Source organism: Onychostoma macrolepis, chromosome 08 (genome assembly GCF_012432095.1).
Source record: "Onychostoma macrolepis isolate SWU-2019 chromosome 08, ASM1243209v1, whole genome shotgun sequence".
NCBI classification, from domain to species: Eukaryota; Metazoa; Chordata; class Actinopteri; order Cypriniformes; family Cyprinidae; genus Onychostoma; species Onychostoma macrolepis.
This window is the reverse complement of record NC_081162.1, coordinates 2,818,186-2,838,453: the sequence shown is the minus strand read 5'-3', so window position 1 is coordinate 2,838,453 and position 20,268 is coordinate 2,818,186. Positions and strand designations below refer to the sequence as shown.

Genomic DNA, 20,268 nt, shown 5'->3' with positions numbered 1-20,268 from the left:
TAAACAAAAGTTCAACACAAAGTATAACATACAACAGACATGCGTACGCGAACGTACATGGTTTTTTTTGCATGGTTCGCGTCCCATATCGCCATAATGTAAAACAAACAAATTCATACGGATTCTATGTGTAAACACAAACGCTATTTATCCAAACAGTGTTTGTTGAATGCAGTGATCACATATTGGTTTGCATGGCAGCTTGTCGGTCTGCTGGGGGACTCGTGCACTCAACCCCTCCCCATAAACGCCAGAGGTACAGGTGTAAAACCCACGTCACCATAAGAGAGAGAGAGAGAAAACTATTGTTCATCAAAATTTACAGACAGATGTTACGTTAAAACGGCGTGGCTTGGGAATCTGTCTGTTTAATTTAAATTATGAATGCTTCTCCCGCCCTAAACTGGATCCCAATCCCGTGTCCTTAATGCGTCACCAGCATCCCTCTTCTTCTCATTAACATGCTTTCTTCTCCAGCATTTATTTGAAAGAATAATAGAAAAGTATTGGCATTATGGTTAAATAATAGATGCAAGTTGTTCCAAAGCAGTTTTCAGACTTCTTTTTTCTTTTATTCTCTGTTTAGTGGTGAAAAGCAGATGTGGAGAATGGCTATTTCAATACGCATTAATATGTTAAGTCTGGCCAAATTAGTAAAATAATACATATAAATAAACTATAGTAGTGCAAAGCATTCAATTGATTAACTATAGTAGTGTATAAACTAACTGTCAACATTTCTCTAACCATCAGGGAGGGAGGAATGAGCAAAAAATAAAATATATCGGATATAAACCAATATATGTTGGTTTATGAAAAATTGGTTTAGAGAGGAGTAGCTATAATTTATACACGCTACAGACGCTTCCTTTTGTTCTTCAGCCTAAAGTTATTTGAGCAGAGGAGTTGTCTGAGGCTTGGGGGCGTTTCCATGACGCGCCGGACAGGAATATAAACCCTGCGCGGAACCTCGTCTATGCACAGAAGACCTCTACCCACAGCAAGCCCAACATGACTCCTAACGCCACTGCTGTATCTGCTCTGACTTATGCGCCCCGCACCGTGGCCATGAGAAAAGAAGCAAACGAACTGAGAAGAACTTTAAAACCCTTACTGGAAAAGAAACGACGAGCGCGCATCAACGAGAGCCTCAACCGATTAAAAGCGCTCATTCTCCCTCTCACAGGCAAAGATGTAAGTTCTTTTCGTAGAATAAACACGCTGTTTTGGATAGTCTGTATGAAGAGCTCGTGCGTTTTACGTTTGTTCTTACAGTTGCCTGTTTTTCATTTCAGAATTGCCGTTACTCTAAACTGGAGAAAGCTGATATTTTGGAGATGACCGTCAGATTCCTGACTGATATTCAATCCACTCCGTCTAAAGGTCAGTATTCTTCGGATATCTTTTCCATTTTATCTCATATTATGGTCATCTGATGTAAAATAGTGTCTTAGCAAACTAAGTTGTATATATATTTGTGTTTACAGATAGCGCCGATAGCTCTAATGAGGGGTACACAGCTTGCCTCCAGCGCGTTTCAGCGCGCCTACCGCAAACCGGACTCGACGCAGAAACCCGCCATCGCATCAACGAGTTCATCCAGCATTCAATGATGCCCAAGACCCCAGCCTGCCAGAACTGCTGTGCACAGAGCTCCAAAATGATGACACAAATCCAACAAAAACTCCTGAATTTGAAATCTAGCTGCTCAAGAATCGTAACCCCGGAAAAGAGCAACGCTGCGATTCCCAGTCGAGCTCAGCCTGTGCCACTGATCACCGATGCCAAAGTCTGGAGGCCTTGGTAGATCTACCGTACAACTGACTGCTGACTGTTATGATCTTTTAATGCAAGCCTTTAATAATTGTATATATTTGCAAACTAGTCTCTTGCAATGTTTTTAAATTTGATGAATACGTGTCATCAAATCACATGTGAGTATTGTATACTTGGTTTTCCAGTCCAGTGTATAGTAATGGAACAGACCCGTTCAAATCGTTTAGTTTTCATAAAGATCCTGCGCGTAACCTGTACATAACGTGGTTAGATTTATGCCCTTCTGCGGGTTAAATCGTCGGTGGCTCTTGAAAACGCCTAAGTAAAACCCAAAGGGTTGTTAATTGTAAGATATTTGCACTTCATACTTTAGTATTCTGGGTTGGTGCAGATGGTTAAATGTAAGCACTCTGTGTTGTTGTTCACTGAAATCTCTATTTTAGGAGATGCGCTATTTATTTCCCTGTTTTTACATTTACGTGTTGTGCTACATTTATGTTTATACGCTTATGTGTTATGCTACTTTTTTTAATAAAAGTTGTAGGCTACCCAGCTGGTTTCCTTGCATTATTCTCTCTGAACAAATGAAAATAACAGCGCTAGTGCACATATACACAATGGAAAACTTGCTATCACATATAACAATGACATGGACTTGGGCGCGCAAATGAATACAGATGTGTGGTGGCGCGGTGATGCTCTCTAGGCCTATAATCACAAGGCATGCAAGTGAATATACACTTAGGAAAATTAACCATGGTTTTATTGGGTGGTAACCATGTTTTTATCCATGTAGGCCTATACATTGAATGCAGCGTCAGCTAGGCTACGTTGGGGAAAAAGCGTCTGCCAAATAAATAAATGCAAACATAATCACTGACAGCGTCCTCTTTGTTCATGTTAAAGGTGAACGCTTTCAGGAAAGCCTGGTCTCTGCTGCCACCTTTCGGTGGTTTAGTTACAGCGTGAATTGAACGAGTGTGTAGATAATTTGTAACCAATTCCAGCGATTGATTAACTTGTTGGTAAACTTAACGAATAAAGTCTACAAAATAGAAACGGCTTTTGTTGTTGTTTTATTTTTAAATAAAACGTTTCTTTGTTTTATAAAAAAACAGTGAAGGGTCAGTTTATGGCTATCGTCATGTGTGTAACCTACTTCTGTTAATAAACGGAAGTGAACTATCTACACAGCTTATATGAATCGATAACAGATTCACGCCCGTACTTTTTCTTCAATGCTCAACAGCAGAATCGGTGTATGATTTTCATCACGTATTTTACCACAGTACTGGAAGTAGTCTAGCCAATCGATTTACCCTCCAAACCTGCAGCTCCGCCTGACTCAGTCCATTTCATTACGACACGCGGATCCGCGTTAAAGACGAGCCTCGACGCAAGATCACGATGTCTATTTCTAATGCACAAGCGACACCATCCATCCAGATATGCAGGTAAACCTTTCTTATGTAGCGCTAACCTTGTTAATGTCTCAATGAATGGATCTCAGATTACGTCCGATATGAAGCGGCCCTATAATCCGAAGCCTGCTCCACAAATAGAATAAGATCCTTTCCGGACATCACCAATGCGTTTCACAAGGAACGCAATGCACGGAGATGCTACTTTTGTTCATTACAAATGACTTAAAATGAGGTTGGGATGCTGGTGCATGTTTTCACACCCGGCCACATCGTGTGTCGTATGTGATGACCTCAACAGTGATGCTGATGCAGAACATTGAGAGGAACACAAGGTTATATAGGTCGCCGGGGCAGAAATGATATATGCAAGGTTTAAATAGCGTATTAGATTCGGTTATGATAATAGTTTAGAGGAGCGGATCTTGTAATAACGGGGTGAATAAAAAGTCAAGAGAGAATGAAACCGAAATGGCTGCGCGTGATGTTTTCTTTGCATGAATTTTTGCGCTCATTTGTTAATCGCTTTGTTTCAGGATTAAACGTTAAAACAGCCTGGTTAGCGCAGAATGCTCTTGTTTTTCGACCCTGCGGCGACTGCCCTCTGGTGCTTGTTGGTCGCAACGCCTGCATACGCGCACATTACGCCATCGAGTTAACCACGTGCAAATTTCGTGAGACTTCTGTCTGTGTTTGTTGTTGTCGGTGTGTTTGCGTAAATCTGCAGATCTAACTTGCATGTCACTAGCTAATAATGGCGCTGAGACAGAACCAGCTCCTCCACCATCTGTGGAAACAGACCTGGGTGGCCAGAACGCGGAATACTACATCGAGGTCTGTTCTTCTGCTTCTGATGTTAAAGAGTCGTTTAATTGAGTTTATTCCGGTGGCTGGTACCTGATTTACAAATGAAAATCCGCCATGGTAATCTCTACAACATAACTTGATCTGCTGCTAATACCAAACGACTGTGATTGGTCCATCCTGATCAGCGCTGAGAAAATAAACAGGTATCACGTGACAACACCAACTTTGTGCTTCAGTGTAGGTGTGGGCAATAACAACGAGAGACTTTGATAGTTACTTAATTAGTACGTTTACATAGTACAGCTGAGCTGTACAGAGATTTAGACTAGACGATTGTTTGGAACTTTGCATTTTTAACGCTCACATCAGACTCAAAAAGTTGTCTGGTTGCATTCTTGTAAACTGAGTCAGCTCTGTTAAATCACTAAATCTACCACAACTCTTTTCCATGTGCTTCTGTGTTGAAAGAAAGCTTTTCGACTCAAGAGTATTTTTAAGAGTGCATTGGCATTCTTGGATTGTAAATGCAGCCTAATAGCTCCGTCTCACAAGTTTTGACCCATCACTATAAGCGAGAGTAAATAGTTCCTGCTTTGCCTCAACAGCAAGAACTTGCTTCATAAAAAGTGTTTTTTAAATTATTCTTATTATTTATATATATATATATATATATATATATATATATATATATATATATATATATATATATGTGTGTGTGTGTGTGTGTGTGTGTGTGTGTGTGTGTGTAAGAAGCTTAGATTCATCCACATGAGAACATTTCTTTTTTTCCTGACTTGTACATAGAAATGAATATTTAAATATACTGGTGCATTAACACATGCTTTACTGCATTTTCTTCTCTGACCTGGACATTGAGAGCTACTGATTTGGCATAAATGTTCCTATAATGCCTTCAGTTTTGTTTTTAGTTTTGTGTTACTATTTAAACTAAACTGAGCTAGACAATGACATCTCTGAATTCAATAATGAAATGCCTTTAACTGAAAATTGAGTGTTTAATCTTATCATTATACATTACTGACACTCTATCCTCCAATTTGATACTGTTAAGTGCTTTGACACAATCTGTATTGTTAAAAGTGCTATATAAATAAAGGTGACTTGTTAGTAAGAAAACACATTTTCAACAATAAACAAATATTATTACAGGCACACATCTTTTAACAACATCATTGTGTGTGGCATTTATTTTAATGTTTTATATGGTTCAGTGTTGAATTTTCCCTCATGATACTCAGCATCAAATAGAGCCAATCAATGTAACCACACACACATTTTATTCACATGCTATTGTTGCGCAGATACCAAATTTACTCAGAGGTAACCAAATTTACTTGGTTACTTGGCAGCCAGGGTGAATCGCTTACAGGGAAAGATCCATTTTGTTGGTGCTTAACAAATTGGGTCACTTTGTTACCATCTAGTTGCAAACAGGGCAATATGCTACATTATTTTATTGAGACTGGCTTTTTGTTTCTGAGAGAGGTCAGATGTATTCGTCATCCTCATATTCTCAGGTAGGAATGTTGTTGTGTTTTTTGAAAGATGCAATTTAAAGTATTAGTGATTAAACACCTTGTATCAAATTACTTTTAATAATTTATTTACTGTATCCTATTTAGATATTTTAGTTAACTAAAGCAAAAACTGAATACAAACCACTTTTTGATGCAATGTGTTGAGTATAGTTAACAGTACATCATAGAGACACAACATCAAGAATAACTCAATCTTTGATGCCTCGGTACATTTTTTAACTTTTCATTACATTCATACAAGTAAGAATTTCTCAGTATTCAAAAGTGCAAAGTCCTGTCCACCATCTTTACTGCATTAAAATGTATTAAAACTTTATTTTTAGGTATATGTTTTAGTGTAATGAAAAGGGAAGGTAGAGAGAGATCTTGTTTTTCCTGTTAATGATAAACTCACAGTTTGATGCAATCAGACAACAGAAATCTGACAGTTATCTTTCTCACTCTTGTGGTAACTTAAAAACAACAACAACAACCTGTATATCTGACATTATGATGTTGGTTTTCACATAAATACAATAAATATTGTAATAAGCTAAATTTTGGGCTCAGCTGTTCATCACTTGACTGATTGGAAGTGATCTTTAAATCAAAGTGGGTCTTCTGTGCTTCATGTCTGTTCTGTTGTGGAGTGAATCTCTTGTTACATGTCAAGAATATATTGGGATACAAAATCAAAACTTAATGTTATTTTACCTAAAGAAATTGAAGCCAGATTGCATTTTTTTCCCCCTTTGAATTGTGACATTATTTTCAAGACAGAATTGTAACTGTTTTATAAAAGTTGAACACATTTGGGTAACAGATTTTAAACTATTAGTTTTGTTCATTTTAGTGAACATTCTGTGTGTTCTAGAGCCTTACATATTTAGGGCAAAACTGTGAATACTGTCATTGCTAGCTCTGTGAGTCGACTGAAGGCCTGCAAAATTTGAATAAAAGTGGGCGGAGTCTGAGTCAGTGAAACACTCACACCAGAGCCATAGAGAGCGACTCTCTCTCTCTCTCTCTCTCTCTCTCTATGGCTCTGACTCACACTAGTGGTGAGGAGGATGTTGTCATAAGTGAAGCGTGTGCAGTGATGGAGGAAATGAATGAAAGACTGTCACTGTCGCGGATACACTCACTGTTGTGTTGGGAACTTCTCAAGTCTCTGTCGTCTAACTTTTAAGGAGTCATGGCATCTCATAATGAGCTCAGCAGGTAGAGTTGTCTAACGAACACATGTCATCGTAGGCTACTCTTTTAGACAGACACATAATTTCATACTTTTCATTCATAGACACACATCCTCATATTGTTCCAAACTATTAGATTTGCGTGTTTTTGAAACATTGTGTTTGACATTGATTTGTGTGTTCAAGAAAATAATTCAGTGAATTAGTAGTTTGTTGTTTCATGGTGGTTTTAGGAGACGTTTGTTATGACTTGGCTGTTCACAATTTCTCACCAAACTGGTTGTGTATGTAATCATGTCTGTTTTTGTGTTAACTAATGTTGTGTCATCATGACTATTTATTGTTGTTGTCTTTTATCATACCATTAGACAAAAAAGCTGAGTGATACAAACAGCAAAAAATTCCAGTAGTGCTGTCAGCAATCTGGAAACGCCGCTCAGCCAATCAAATTTATAATAATATAATTACTGGCTATAGTAATTCTTATAGTCAACTGACATTATATGGATCTTGTGTCAGTTTGACCTATTTATATTCAAATTAACGAGATAGTATAGTTTGGTCCCACTTTATATTAGATGGCCTTAACGACCGTATGTACTTACATCAAAAAAATAGGTACAATGAATTTGTTGTGTCCATGTTGTGTAGCAAAACATGGTAACACTTCATTTTACACTTATAATTATTAGTTATTTTACACACTTTACCCTGTTTAATATTTTAAAGCTGCTTTGACGCAATCTGCATTGTAAAAAGCGCTATATAAATAATGGTGACTTGACTATTTTAAGGTGTCTTTGTTACACAAGACATGTACTTACTATTATAATAACAATAAATTAAGCAGAATTACATGCAAGTATACGTAACCTTAAGCCAAACTCTAATCCTAACCCTAACCATGTAGTAAGTACATGTAGTTAATTAATATTACTCAGTAGTTAAATGTGTAATTACACTGTAACAAGAACATCTAAATATAAATTGTAACCCCAAAACACTTTTGCTGCTATTGAGGTGGGATACAGGTTTAAGGGTGGGTTAAGGTGTACGGGATGGATCAACAGTGTAATTATAAATGTAATTACAGAAATTAATTACAGATGTAAACATGTAAGAATTTTCATGCAACATGCAACATATTTTCTTGTAGTTTATTTTTACAATGTAAAAACATGCATGAACATAATTAAGTGCATTGTATAAATGTAAAACATTTCAAATATACAACATGTTGGTCTATATGGCCAATACTGAATATGGTTATAAATACATTACATCACGCATCCCTATAAAACCTGGAGATTATATGCAGTTTTTTTTTTTCTTTAATATTTCAGGATCATGCGTCCTGATGATGCCAACATTGTTGGCAATGTTCATGGTGGGACTATCCTGAAGATGATTGAGGAAGCGGGATGCATCATTGGCACACGCCACTGCAATACTCAAAACGGGGTGAGTTTTTCTCTCTGCTGCCCTTTAGTCTTATGGTCCGGAACAATGTTAAACCCTAGGCTTATAACACTGGAACCACCATCGTTTTTTTTTATATATAACGTGTGTTGTGTTTTTCTAGAACAGATGAACATGATAAAGATGTACCTGAACATACTGATTGATTTAATAAGTGATAGATGAAACTCACCTAACCTGTCAAAAAACTGAACTGTTACTGTTACTATTTTACTGCTAAATCTGAAGGAAATAAAAATAAACATGGGCATTTTTAAGACCATTTTCATTTGCTTTTTTACCACAGATTCTCATTACATTCATTCAAAACAATATCTTTCTCATTACTGTAATGTGAAAAAATGTATATATTATTTAAATTGTACAGTATTTATGTCAGTAGTATAAAAAAATACTTAAACCTTTAAAATATGGTATATATATATTTGGTCTTTGACCCTGATTCATGCCTTCTGCTTAAAAATGGCCATTGTCCGGTGTAGCCAGTAGGTGGCTCTGCAAAATCATAAATGTAGCACAATGTACACACAGTACAAATGTATATGCAGCTACTGAGCTGTAGTATCCTGGTATACAAGTGATGTATAAAGTGCAATTAAATATCAATTTCTTCTGGCAAATAGGACCGCTGTGTAGCTGCTCTGGCCCGGGTGGAGCGCACAGACTTCCTGCACCCAATGTTCATCGGTGAAGTAGCCCACGTCAGTGCTGAGATTACCTACACCTCCAAACACTCGGTGGAGGTGCAGGTCAATGTTCTCTCAGAGAACATAGTCACAGGTCAGTGAACGGTTATAAAGGATTGTTTAATGCAGGGGTCACCAAGTTCGGTCCTGAAGGGCCGGTGTCCTGCAGAGTTTAGCTCCAACCCTAATCAAACACACCTGAAGCAGCTAATCAAGGTCTTACTAGGTATACTTGAAACTTCCAGGCAGGTGTGTTGAGGTAACTCTGCAGGACACCGGCCCTCCAGGATCAAGTTTGATGACCCCTGGTTTAATGGAATAATTTATCAAAAAATGCTTTGTTTTTCATGTTCATGCTGCAGTTTTCCATACAAGGAAAGCCTATAGTGAAGGAAGGAATAAAGAGCCTCAAACAATAAAAGTATCATTACAGTAGTCCATATGATAAATGCATTGTATTTCAAGTCTTTAGAAGTCATGTTAGTGATTTAGTAACAACACAAAGTTGTTATTCATTAAAAATATTCACCTCAGCCACAGCTCTCATGCTTCATTCACAGTTTTTGCATAATCAAAATTGGCAAGCCATGAGACGTGTGAGGACCAATGGCATTCAGTATGATTTACATAAAACCTGACATGATGCATCTTCACCTCTACTCATTCAATCATTAAGAAAAGTGTAAACACTGTTGCCCTGAGGCCTTATGAAAATACTGTTCTTGTTTTTATTTTTTTATTATACATAATAATAAATATGTAATCCACAATTACTGTGTAACATAAATCACAACAGATTCAACTAAAAAAGAACATGAGTCTCTAAATTTGAAACCTAAAAAAAAACCATACTGACTCAAAATGCAAGGAATTTTGTTTATAATGATAACTCTATGATAACGTCTTCATGAATTGTACATGAACTGAATTCATCAAAAGATTGCATCAGCCATCAACCTGCATGAATAATTGAGATTCCATTGAAGCTGATTAAAGCAGCTGTGGATGGATGTCATTGTATACACTCATTTTTCTGGGTTAAAGGTCGGCGTTTATTTTTCAGGAGTTCTGTGTCAAAGTTCATTGTGCTTTGGGACGCTGCCAAATGCATGAATGGTAACATCCTGTGGCATATCACATTATCAAAGTAAAATGAGCTTCAATTACTGTTTCACATTGTCTTCAGAAGTAAGAATTTATAATTTAATTTCAAAATTAAATTCAAACACCCTCCTGCATAATTGTCCTGTTTAATACTGTAAAACTGCTTTGAAGCAATCGGCATTGTATAAAGCGCTATATAAATAAAGGTGACTACACTGAAAACATTGGGCGCTTTGCCATGTTCATATGAGTTATTTCAGTTATTTCAAAAGCTGATGCTGCATTATCCCTCTGTCTCTGATCTCATCTCAAGTTGGAGCTATAGCTCAATAAAACTAACCTGAATGTAATGTGATTCTAACTTTAGACTCATATGGTGTTTTATCATAAAAAAAAACAGACATGATCTCCTTAAGATTTGATTATTTGAGGGATTGTGTATCAAAGACAAAAAAGCAATACAAGAGAAGAAGAAATAGTGCGGCTAAAACAAAAGCACTATCCCCAAGGCACATGTTGTTACCACAGCAACAGGGTTGTCATGTGGCAAAAAGCAATCCAGCTCGGCGTGGGCGAAGTACCCAGTCAGTAGTAGTGTAGGAAGTGACTGTGGAAGTCGTTACAAAGAAATACACCTCTGGACTCGATCCGCTTAGGAGTGGCCACATTTTAAATGCTTGCAATGAATCAAATACCAGTAAAAGAACATTTGTGGGTCATATTTCACTCCAGAATCAAAAGAAAGATATAATATTACATTAAAACATTTCAGAGAATCTTAATTCTTAAAAAAAAAAAAGTTTCCCAATTACTTTGACAATACTTTTATTATTTGAATTTATTTATCATCCCCTTAATACAAAAATAAATAAATAAATCTCATTACAAATAAACTGATTTAATTTTTCTTACATACAATATACTCAGACATGATAGAGATCATTGCTTTAGAGTTTTATTCAAAATACAAAGTCTGAAGGACTCTTGGCTCAAGCTCATACTGTAAAACAGGAAGCCTTTTAGGACCATTAAGTTTATTTATTTATTATAACTTTATGGTATTATTTTAACGATTAAGCAAATTTCTCAGCAAATTCTCATTACCATAATGGTATTTTATTAGTTTAATTAGTGTCAGATTTTTAATACTTTAATACAGCTTTTTATTTATATTAAAAGGTATTGGAACACTTATTAAATTGATTTAAGTAATATATCTTTTTTTTGTTCAATTTTCAAAGCTTTACAGAAAATCATGATATTAATGTTTATAATTTCTCAATATATTCACACCTTGTATTTAGCATATTAGAACTGGAGAATAGTAAAGTTTTTATATTTTGCGACAATACATGCAATCAAGCAGCTGAGATATGCTATATAATATTGGTAACACTTTACAATAAGGTTGAATTTGTTAACTATATTTAATGCACTTACATTAACCAACGATGTGCAATATATGTGTTACAGTATTTATTAATCTTTGTCAATGTTAGTTAGTAAAAATACAGCTGTTCATTTTTAGTCCGTGTAGTTCAGGTCCATAAAATAACATTAATAGATACAACTTTAGATTTGAATAATGTTTTAGTAAATGTTGGAATCAACATTAAGATTAATAAATGCTTTAGAAGTATTTATCATCGTTAGTTTATGTTAACTACTGTAGTTAACTAATGTTAACAAATAGAAACCTATTGTAAAGTGTTACCTTATTTATTGCCCTGTATATGAGCAAATAAATTTGGATATAATATATATCAAACTTTATATAGAAAGCTGTGCAATAATACAGTTTACATTTGTGCAAGGATATAACCAATCATATATACAAGATTTGCTATATAGTATATATTGTCTTATACGTGAATATACTGTATATGCAGGTAAAGTAGAATGTACTCTCTCTCTCTCTCTCTATATATATATATACACACAACTTTTAATATATAACTGGGGGATAATATATTTTTCATTTTTTTGATGATATACAGTAACAATCAAGCAGTTGAGATTTGCTATATACAGTAGTACACCCATTTAATCTAAGTATACTATAGGCAAGGTTGGATATAATAGTATCACTTCACTGAATGTGCAGAACACCTTATTATACCTTTATGGATTGTAATACAGTATATCTTTTAATAAATTATTGTAATGACAGTTATAATACATTGTATTGCTAACCTATTAAAGGTTACACCTTTATAGTGTATTATAACATATTAGAATGTGTGTCTTACTGCATTATACTAGCAAAAAGTATAACTTTGGTATCTGTGGAAGAACTGATTATTAGTTGCATAATAAGCATTATAAATGCATTATATTGCATTAAGGCTTATATATAAGGCTTCAAGTGATACTGTTAGAGTCACTCTTAAACAACTGTTACATTAAAGCATTTTTAAATTATTCCTTGACAAGCAATAACATTTTTCCATAATTCATTCTTTGTAAGCATCAGTCCACGCGATCAGGGTGTCCTGTTTTAAGGCGAGAGGTCTCAGGCTGTCTCAGCGCTGCCCCTTTAAAGGCTCGTGCTGAGCCGCGGGGAACCGCGCGGAATGGGGGCAGACTTTATGTGCTTCTGTCATGTTAACTTAACGTCACGCGTCACCAACACAGGCAGCAGTTGCAGAGCGATACCTGCATAGGAAAGCAGACTACTCTGCAAACGCAGTGTCTTCCTCCAGAGTTTAAACAGAACATGGAGCAAAACCTTTACTGTGCCAAAAAAAAGCCGTACCTATATACTAACAAAAACATATGCAAGTGCATTGCTTGTCGAGAAATAAATGCAAGCATGCATCCAAGAATGCAAATGAACCATGGCCTGGAAATCACTGCATTAAGATGCCCTCATTCATACACACTTTGGGCTATTATTGGCTGGCTCCATTAAACTGGTTAATAATAAGTGCATAATAGCAACAGTAACTATTCCCATAGCAGATGTGGACAGTATTAGTTAGTTGACAGGGTCATATCCTAGACTCTTTTTACCAAAATATAACTTTTTTTCCATACATATATTATACATAGTCTTCAGCTTTACATAGCATCAACATACAAAACCTTTCAATAAACCTTTGTTCCTGGCCTGACACATCTAAAGGATGCATTTGTGGTGGTTTATATACATGTGTGAACTCAAGCTAGGCCATCACATGACTCTTCTCTTGGGTTACACACACACACTGACAGTCAGGGCCAATCTTGTCAGCCTGGTCTCGCTCACACTCCTCAGGGGTCTCCTGCCTCTGAATGCAGGGGCCGTGATGATTGCATCGGCAGGGCTGCCATCTACACACACACACACACACACACATTATACAGATGCAAAATCACATTAGAATGAATGCATTTTCTGTCATTCTAGCACTCTTTCTATTAAACTCGCTTACCTAGCTGTCTAAATGAGGATGTACATTAGACTTGTTATGTTTTCAGACACCTAATTACGTTATTTGCAACTGCAGTTTAATACATTTTATTCATGCATATATACAATATGGTATTTACATACAATTTAACGACAACCAAGAACTTTACATATGGTTTAGTACATTTGTCGACACATGAAAATAAGTGAACTTCTTTAAAGCATGTCAAAGAAGAATTTAAAAAAAAAATTGGTTTCCTATTTCTAAAATAATTTATAATATAGTTTATTTCTGTGATGCAGTGCTGAATTTTCATCAGGCAGTACCTCAGTCTTCATTGTCACATGATCCTTCAGAAATCATTCTGATATGCTGATTTATTATCAGCGTTGAAACTGTTGTGCTGCTTAATTTTATATATTTTTTTTGGAACCGGTGATACTTTTTTCTTCGATTTTTTGATGAATGAAATTTAAAAAGAACAGCATTTATTAAAAATAGAATTTTTTTCTAACAACATAAGTCACTTTTTACTATAATTTTTTAAAATCCATTTAACACATCCTTGCTGAGTAAATGTATAATTTCTTTAAAAAAAAGAAAAAGAAAGAACAAATTTACTGACCTCAGACATTTGAATAGTAGTGTAGATTGTAACACAACATTTATTTTGGATAAACACTGTTCTTTTTAACTTTTTATTGATCAAAGAATTAAAAAAAAAAAAAAAAAAAGTATCACAGGTCCCAAAAATATGAAGCAGCACAACTGTTTCCAACACTGATAATAAATCAGCATATTAGAATGATTTCTGAAGGATCATGTGACACTGAAGACTGGAGTAATGATGCTGAAAATTCAGCTTTGCTTCACAGGAATAAATGGTATTTTAAAGTATATTAAAATAGAAAACTGTTATTTTAAATTGCAATAATATTTCACAAAATTACAGTTTTTTTCTACATTTTTGATCAAATAGATACAACCTTAATGAGCATAAGAAACTTCTTTAAAAAACATAAAAAATCTTACTGATCTCAATGCCGTTCAAAAGTATATATGTATATATATATATATATATATATATGCTCCTCATTTTATCAAATGTACAATTCACATAAACCACTGTCCTGTATACTTCATGTAGTTTAAAATCTATATTAAACATGAGACAAGTTCATAGGGTGAGTGAGGGTTGGCAGAGCCTTTAAAGGCAAGTCCATCTCTAAACAAAGTGTGCAGCACACCTGCAATCACTCATGTTTCTGTACACAGCTGTACTGCACAACATCTTTCCTCTTCGTATCTGACCAGTGGGTTCATATTGAAACCAGTAATTAAAGAGTTGGCTGGCAGTAATGGAAAATCTGAGATTGTAATCAAGAGCAATCTACTCTGGTAGATGCAAGTCACTGAAAAAAACATTTCGATTATTTGCCCCAGACTCTGATAGAGTTAGCATCTAAAGTCAGCACAGTATTAAAGTGTCTGTGTTTTTACAACGAGAATACACATTTTAATCATTAGATGAAAAAGACTGAGTTAACAGTGTACTAAATCAACATATAAAACCACCATGATTCAAAAACTTGTTAGCTAGAGAGATGTTGGTTGCTAAGAGACAAATTTGTCAGATATATATAGGATCAGGGTGTGACTAGTTCCGTCTACACTGCAAAAACTGAAAATCTGCAGTAGTTTCTTTAAAAAGCTATACCTTAAAACTTACCTTTGTTGGTGTAACCTAATCACTGTTATGTTATATTATATACAGTACACTACCAATCAAACGTTTTAGAATGGTAAGATTTTTAGATGTTTTTAAAAGAAGTCTCTTCTGCTCACCAGGGCTAAATTTATTTTATCCAAAATACAACAAAAACAGCAATATTGTGAAATAACGAACTTATTTATTCAAACCGTTAATGGATAATTAATTGGAGGAGCATGGCGCGACCGTCAGCAATGTATACAACTGTTTTCAACATTGATAATAATCAGCAAATCAGCATATTAGAATGATTTCTGAAGGATCATGTGACACTGAAGACTGGAGTAATGATGCTGAAAATTTAGCTTTGATCACAGAAATGAATTACATTTTACAATGTATTCTAACAGAAAACAGTTATTTTAAAACGTAAAATTATTTAACAATATTGCTGTTTTGTTGTATTTTGGATAAAATAAATGCAGCCTTGGTGAGCAGAAGAGACTCCTTTTAAAAACATAAAAAAATGTTACTGTTCTATATTATATTTAGGGGTGTCAACGTTAACGCGTTAATGCATGCGATTAATCAAAAAAATTTAACACGTTAATAGTTTTTTTAACGCAGATTAATCGTTTGGTAAGGTTTGACCCTAACTTCTTCCCGTCATCGCAGCGCGGAAGGTTATCTATCATGTGTGACGAGGGTACAGCGAACCGGTGTTGTCAGGGTAACGGCACAAGTGGGCTAATTTGAAAATACAGTCGCGAGAAAAAATTACAGAGCCGTGGGTTGCGGTTTTTTGGGCTACTTATTTAATGTACCGCGAAAAAGTGTATATAGACAAATAAAAATGAAAAAAGATCCTTTTACTAATGTGTATTACACTTGGAATGTATCCCTGGCAACTTAAGAATGGAGAGGCGGTAACATCACAAACAACGTGAGTTTCAGCAGAGCATACATGGCTTTTACACAGCAGAAAAACATGACAACAGCCAATATAGATTATATAAGATAATAAACACACGATTACGATAGATATGGTCTGTATGTGATTTTCTTGAGATTGAATGTGTACATCTGAAATGCTAATTTGTGCAGCGATATAAAAGGCTATAAATAGCATATTTTAACAACAGTAAATGACCAAATTCCACATGTGATCGCAAAAGGAAGTTTTACAAACACGATGGTGGTTTGAAGTGAGTTCTGAGTAAAAGTGTACTATTAATCTCATAAATTGTCTTATGAAGCATGATGCTAATGTTAGCTCTAATGCAGCTGCAGAACAGCAGCTGCATTAGACAAACATTTTCTTGCGACCTTACATGAAGTATTATGACAAAATGCTTTATGAAGAAGAATTGGACATTCTTCTTCATAAAGCATTTTGTCATAATACTTCATGTAAGTTCGCAAGAAAATGTTTTGTTGTATTTATTTAGAAATACTTTTGATAATAGTTGGGTAAATGTATACTGGGATTGAAGCGATGTGGCTTGGTAAACGTTTTATTGCCAGTATAATGTCTGATAATGGCTGAATAAAAACAAAAGAATAATGATAAAAGAATAATTAGGATTATGTATCATACCTGGCGGAAGTGTGAAAGGTTCTGTTTCCTTAAACTAGTTTCATGCATTTCTTTTTCAACACATTTACAGGTAAATCCTAGTATTTTAAATTTGCGATTAATCATGATTAATCACAGCCCGTGACTGTGATTAACACGATTACATTTTTTAATCGATTGACAGCACTAATTATATTATATTATATTATATTCTCTGCTCTGTCATACACTAGACCTAGATTTTACCCTCTACTAAGTAGCTGAAACTTATGAGGTGAAAAATATAAAATCCTTTTACAATTAAAGTTTTAGATTCTATATTGTGTATTAGATACATTTTCAGATTCTATCTACTTCAGAGCATTTCTAAGTACAAAGCTGTTGAATTGCTGATAGTAAGTCTGTAAGACAATATTATTCAAAATTGAAAATGATATATATATGATATTTTCGTGTGTCCAGTGAGGAGCTATTTTTTTCCCATGAGTCTTTGCTAGTGGAAAGCATGTAAATATCCTGCTGTGTAGAACCATTAGACAAGCTGCTGTGGAAACCAATTAGAGAAGCCATTCTCTCGCCATGGTAGCGGCAGAATCCCTGCATGGTTGTCATAGCAACCGGCTTGTCTGGATGACTTCAACAGAGTGTAAAATGCAAATGCTTTTTCCCAAACACAGTCTGTCAGAATTAATCCTCCTCTTTCTGCTGAATTGGTACAGTTCAGTCTTAAATTATTTGTTTTGTGTTCATGAAATGTAAGAGAAACAGCTCTTTATCGGGCATATTAATCTATGTATTGTAAACTTGTAACATCTGTCAAAGTTGGGTATCAAAATAGGAAGTGTCTGCGGCACCATAACACTAACTGTCTAAGATTATACAGTGTTTTGTAGCATAGGCATTACAGAGAATACAACATTATTACTATCATTTGGAAAATTTTAAACTTGTTAAACATCAGGATTCCCTGTGTTTAAAGGAGACATATTATGCCCTTTTTTACAATATGTATGTAAAGTCTTAGGTGTCCCCAGAATGTGTCTGTGAAGTTTCAGCTCAAAATACCCCACAGATCATTTATTATATCATTTTGAAAATGCCTATTTTGAGTGGAAGTAGAAACACACTGTTTCCATGCATGCCTCTTTAAATGCAAATGAGCTGCTGCTCCCCGCCCCCTTTTCCAGAATAGGGCGGTGCCTTTTCAGCTCGTACGCAAGCATCAGTTTGTCAAATATTTGCAGGCATAGGCCGTATGACCACCTAGACCAGGGTTCCTCAAATATTACCCTGGAGGGCCAATCCACTGCAGAGTTTAGCTCCAACCCTGATCAAACTCACCTGTCTGTGATTTTCTAATGATCCTGAAGACATTGATTAGCATGTTCAGGTGTGTTTGATTAGGGTTACAGCTAAACTCTGCAGGAAAGTGGATCTCGTGGGCCAGAAGGATCCATGACCTAGACCATACAAATAACAAATAAATTATTCTTTTTCCAAAGCATTGTGTGAATTGCGAACATAGCTGCTCCAGGAAGGCTTCAAGACCTAAAAGAATTGTTGAAGGAGAAGAATTGTTGAATAAAGTTGTTATTTTTGTTTTCTTTTCGCACAAAAAGTGTTCTCGTAGCTTTATAAAATTGCGGTTGAGCCGCTGATGTCACATGGACTGTTTTACCGAAGTCCTTACTATGCTTCTGGGCCTGGGAACATTTCAGTTGTGTTGTATGAAGGGCCAGAAAGCTCTAGGATTTCATCCTTTTTGACAAGCTTGCAGAGAAAGGCTTACCAACAAATTTACTGGGTTGTTCTTTTTCAAATTTTCTGGGTTGGTAGATGCACCGGGGAGCCGATTAATCACTCAGACACAGAAAAAGTCAGATTTTCATATGTCACCTTTAAAATGAATGAATGACTGAATGAAAAATTAAATAAATAAATAAAACTAAATATATAAATAATAAGATAAAATAACAAATTCTCACTATTAACTATTAATTACAACTTTTGCCTCAATAAACTCCTAATTTGCTGCTTATTAATAGTTAGTAAGGTAGTTGTTGAGTTTAGGTATTGATAGCACTAAATGATCTAAAATGGTCATGCAGAATAAGACATTAAGACTAGGTTCACACTGCAGGCTAAAGTGGCCCAAATCCGACTTTTTGCCCAAACGTGACCCATATCTGATTTTCTTATGACAGTCTGAACAGCACAAATCCGATTTTTTCAAATCAGGCCCAGGCCACTTTCATATGTGGTCCTAAATCGGATACATATCCGATGTTTTGCAATGCGACTTCTGTCTGAACGGCCATGTCGCATTTCATGCGATTTTTACGTCATTGAAATGCGACAGACATCACAATTCTGCACTGGAGGAAATCGTGCTCTCCTTCTTGTTAATATTCTTCTTCTTATCTTTTCGTTATTTAGGATCCGATTGAACATTAACTTAAAAATTGCTAAACACGCGCTAACACAAGCAGAATCCATTTTTATTTCACGTCGTCTTCTGCGCATGCGGGTCACTTCAGGGCCGTATACGGTTCACACATGAGACTGATGGCAGTCGCATTTAAATGACAATGTGAACAACAGCGCAAGAAAATCGGATTTCAGCAAAAATTCGATCTGAGCATTAAGACCTGCAGTGTGAACTAAGCCTAATATGTGCTTTATAAGAACTAATAAACAGCCAATATGCTAGTAATATGCATGCTAATAAGCACCTATTAATAGTGAGAATTGGTCCTTAAAATAGAGTCTTACCAAATGCTTTAACACTCTATGTGTCAGTCCTGTGTCTTGTGTCTTGTGTCTTGTGTTTCCGCCCTCATGTGCCCATATTTGGTTTTGTTCCTGTTCCTGTCATTATTGGTTCATTATTAGTTAATTCAGTTCCACCTGTGTTTGGTTTAATGCCCTCGTTTAGTTCAGTATTTATAGTGTGTTCTGCCCCTTGTTTCCTGACCGGTATTAATGTCGATGTCCTGTTTCTTGTGAGGCTCTGCCTGCCTTGTGTTCCCTGCTGTGTGTTATCCTTTTTGGATTTAATTAAAGACTGTTATTTTGAAGTTTACCTCTCGTCTCCTCGCCTCCCTTGAGTGTGCTTATCGTGTCACTATCAACACTATCAATCTCTATGAAATGATTTAAAAATCCTCATCTAGTTTATGATTGCAAAAGTCATTGAAATTCAGTGGTCAAGATGAGTAGGAGCCTCTTCTTCCAGCTCTTCTACTTAAAAATAATAAAAAGTCACCATAAATCTATCATAATACATACAGAACATATTCTGTTCTCCTGTAATTGAAATTGTTATTATGTTTCATGTATGTGAGGATTATGTGAGGGGAAATTAAATCTTCACGTCTCGCAATAAATTCGACTTTAGAATGCAGGATTTCGTTATTTGGTGTATTATTACACTCATTGATAGTTTCATTAATTCAAGCTTTGCCATTCTCTGTGACGGCCTTAATTGTGTACTTATCCGCTCAAGCGCACGGTTTTCCTCTCTGAAATTTCTCTTGTGTCTAATAAACACAGCCTACCCAAAATAGCCTCACTTGCTCTTCA

General features: G+C 35.6%; 2 protein-coding genes across 7 annotated transcripts in view; both read left to right on the top strand.

Moving 5' to 3' along the window:
- The first annotated feature begins 1,011 nt into the window (after positions 1–1,011).
- hes2.2 (hes family bHLH transcription factor 2, tandem duplicate 2) lies at positions 1,012–2,152 on the top strand. Its single transcript, XM_058784560.1, has 3 exons — positions 1,012–1,194; positions 1,296–1,383; positions 1,488–2,152. The coding sequence occupies exons 1-3, from the start codon at positions 1,012–1,014 to the stop codon at positions 1,805–1,807; spliced, it is 591 nt and encodes a 196-aa protein (XP_058640543.1). The 3' UTR covers positions 1,808–2,152.
- A 716-nt stretch (positions 2,153–2,868) lies between these two features.
- The window catches only part of acot7 (acyl-CoA thioesterase 7), an 87,498-nt gene continuing 70,098 nt past the window's right edge, over positions 2,869–20,268 (top strand). For 2 of the 6 annotated variants that reach the window (XM_058784554.1, XM_058784553.1), the window contains exons 1-3: positions 3,832–4,031; positions 8,082–8,199; positions 8,841–8,997. In XM_058784554.1, the coding sequence (XP_058640537.1) occupies positions 3,952–4,031; positions 8,082–8,199; positions 8,841–8,997 (355 nt within the window). In that variant the 5' untranslated portion in view covers positions 3,832–3,951. Of the gene's footprint in view, positions 3,231–3,831; positions 4,032–4,055; positions 4,208–6,584; positions 6,764–8,081; positions 8,200–8,840; positions 8,998–20,268 lie in introns of those variants that run through there. The other 4 variants (XM_058784555.1, XM_058784557.1, XM_058784559.1 and 1 more) reach the window with 4 other exon arrangements.

Coding starts and splice junctions, on each gene's coding strand:
- hes2.2 (XM_058784560.1), top strand. CDS start 1,012: ATGACTCCTAACGCCACTGCTGTATCTGCTCTGACTTATGCGCCCCGC. Junction 1,195..1,295: donor TCCCTCTCACAGGCAAAGAT/GTAAGTTCTTTT, acceptor TTTTCATTTCAG/AATTGCCGTTACTCTAAACT. Junction 1,384..1,487: donor TCAATCCACTCCGTCTAAAG/GTCAGTATTCTT, acceptor TTGTGTTTACAG/ATAGCGCCGATAGCTCTAAT.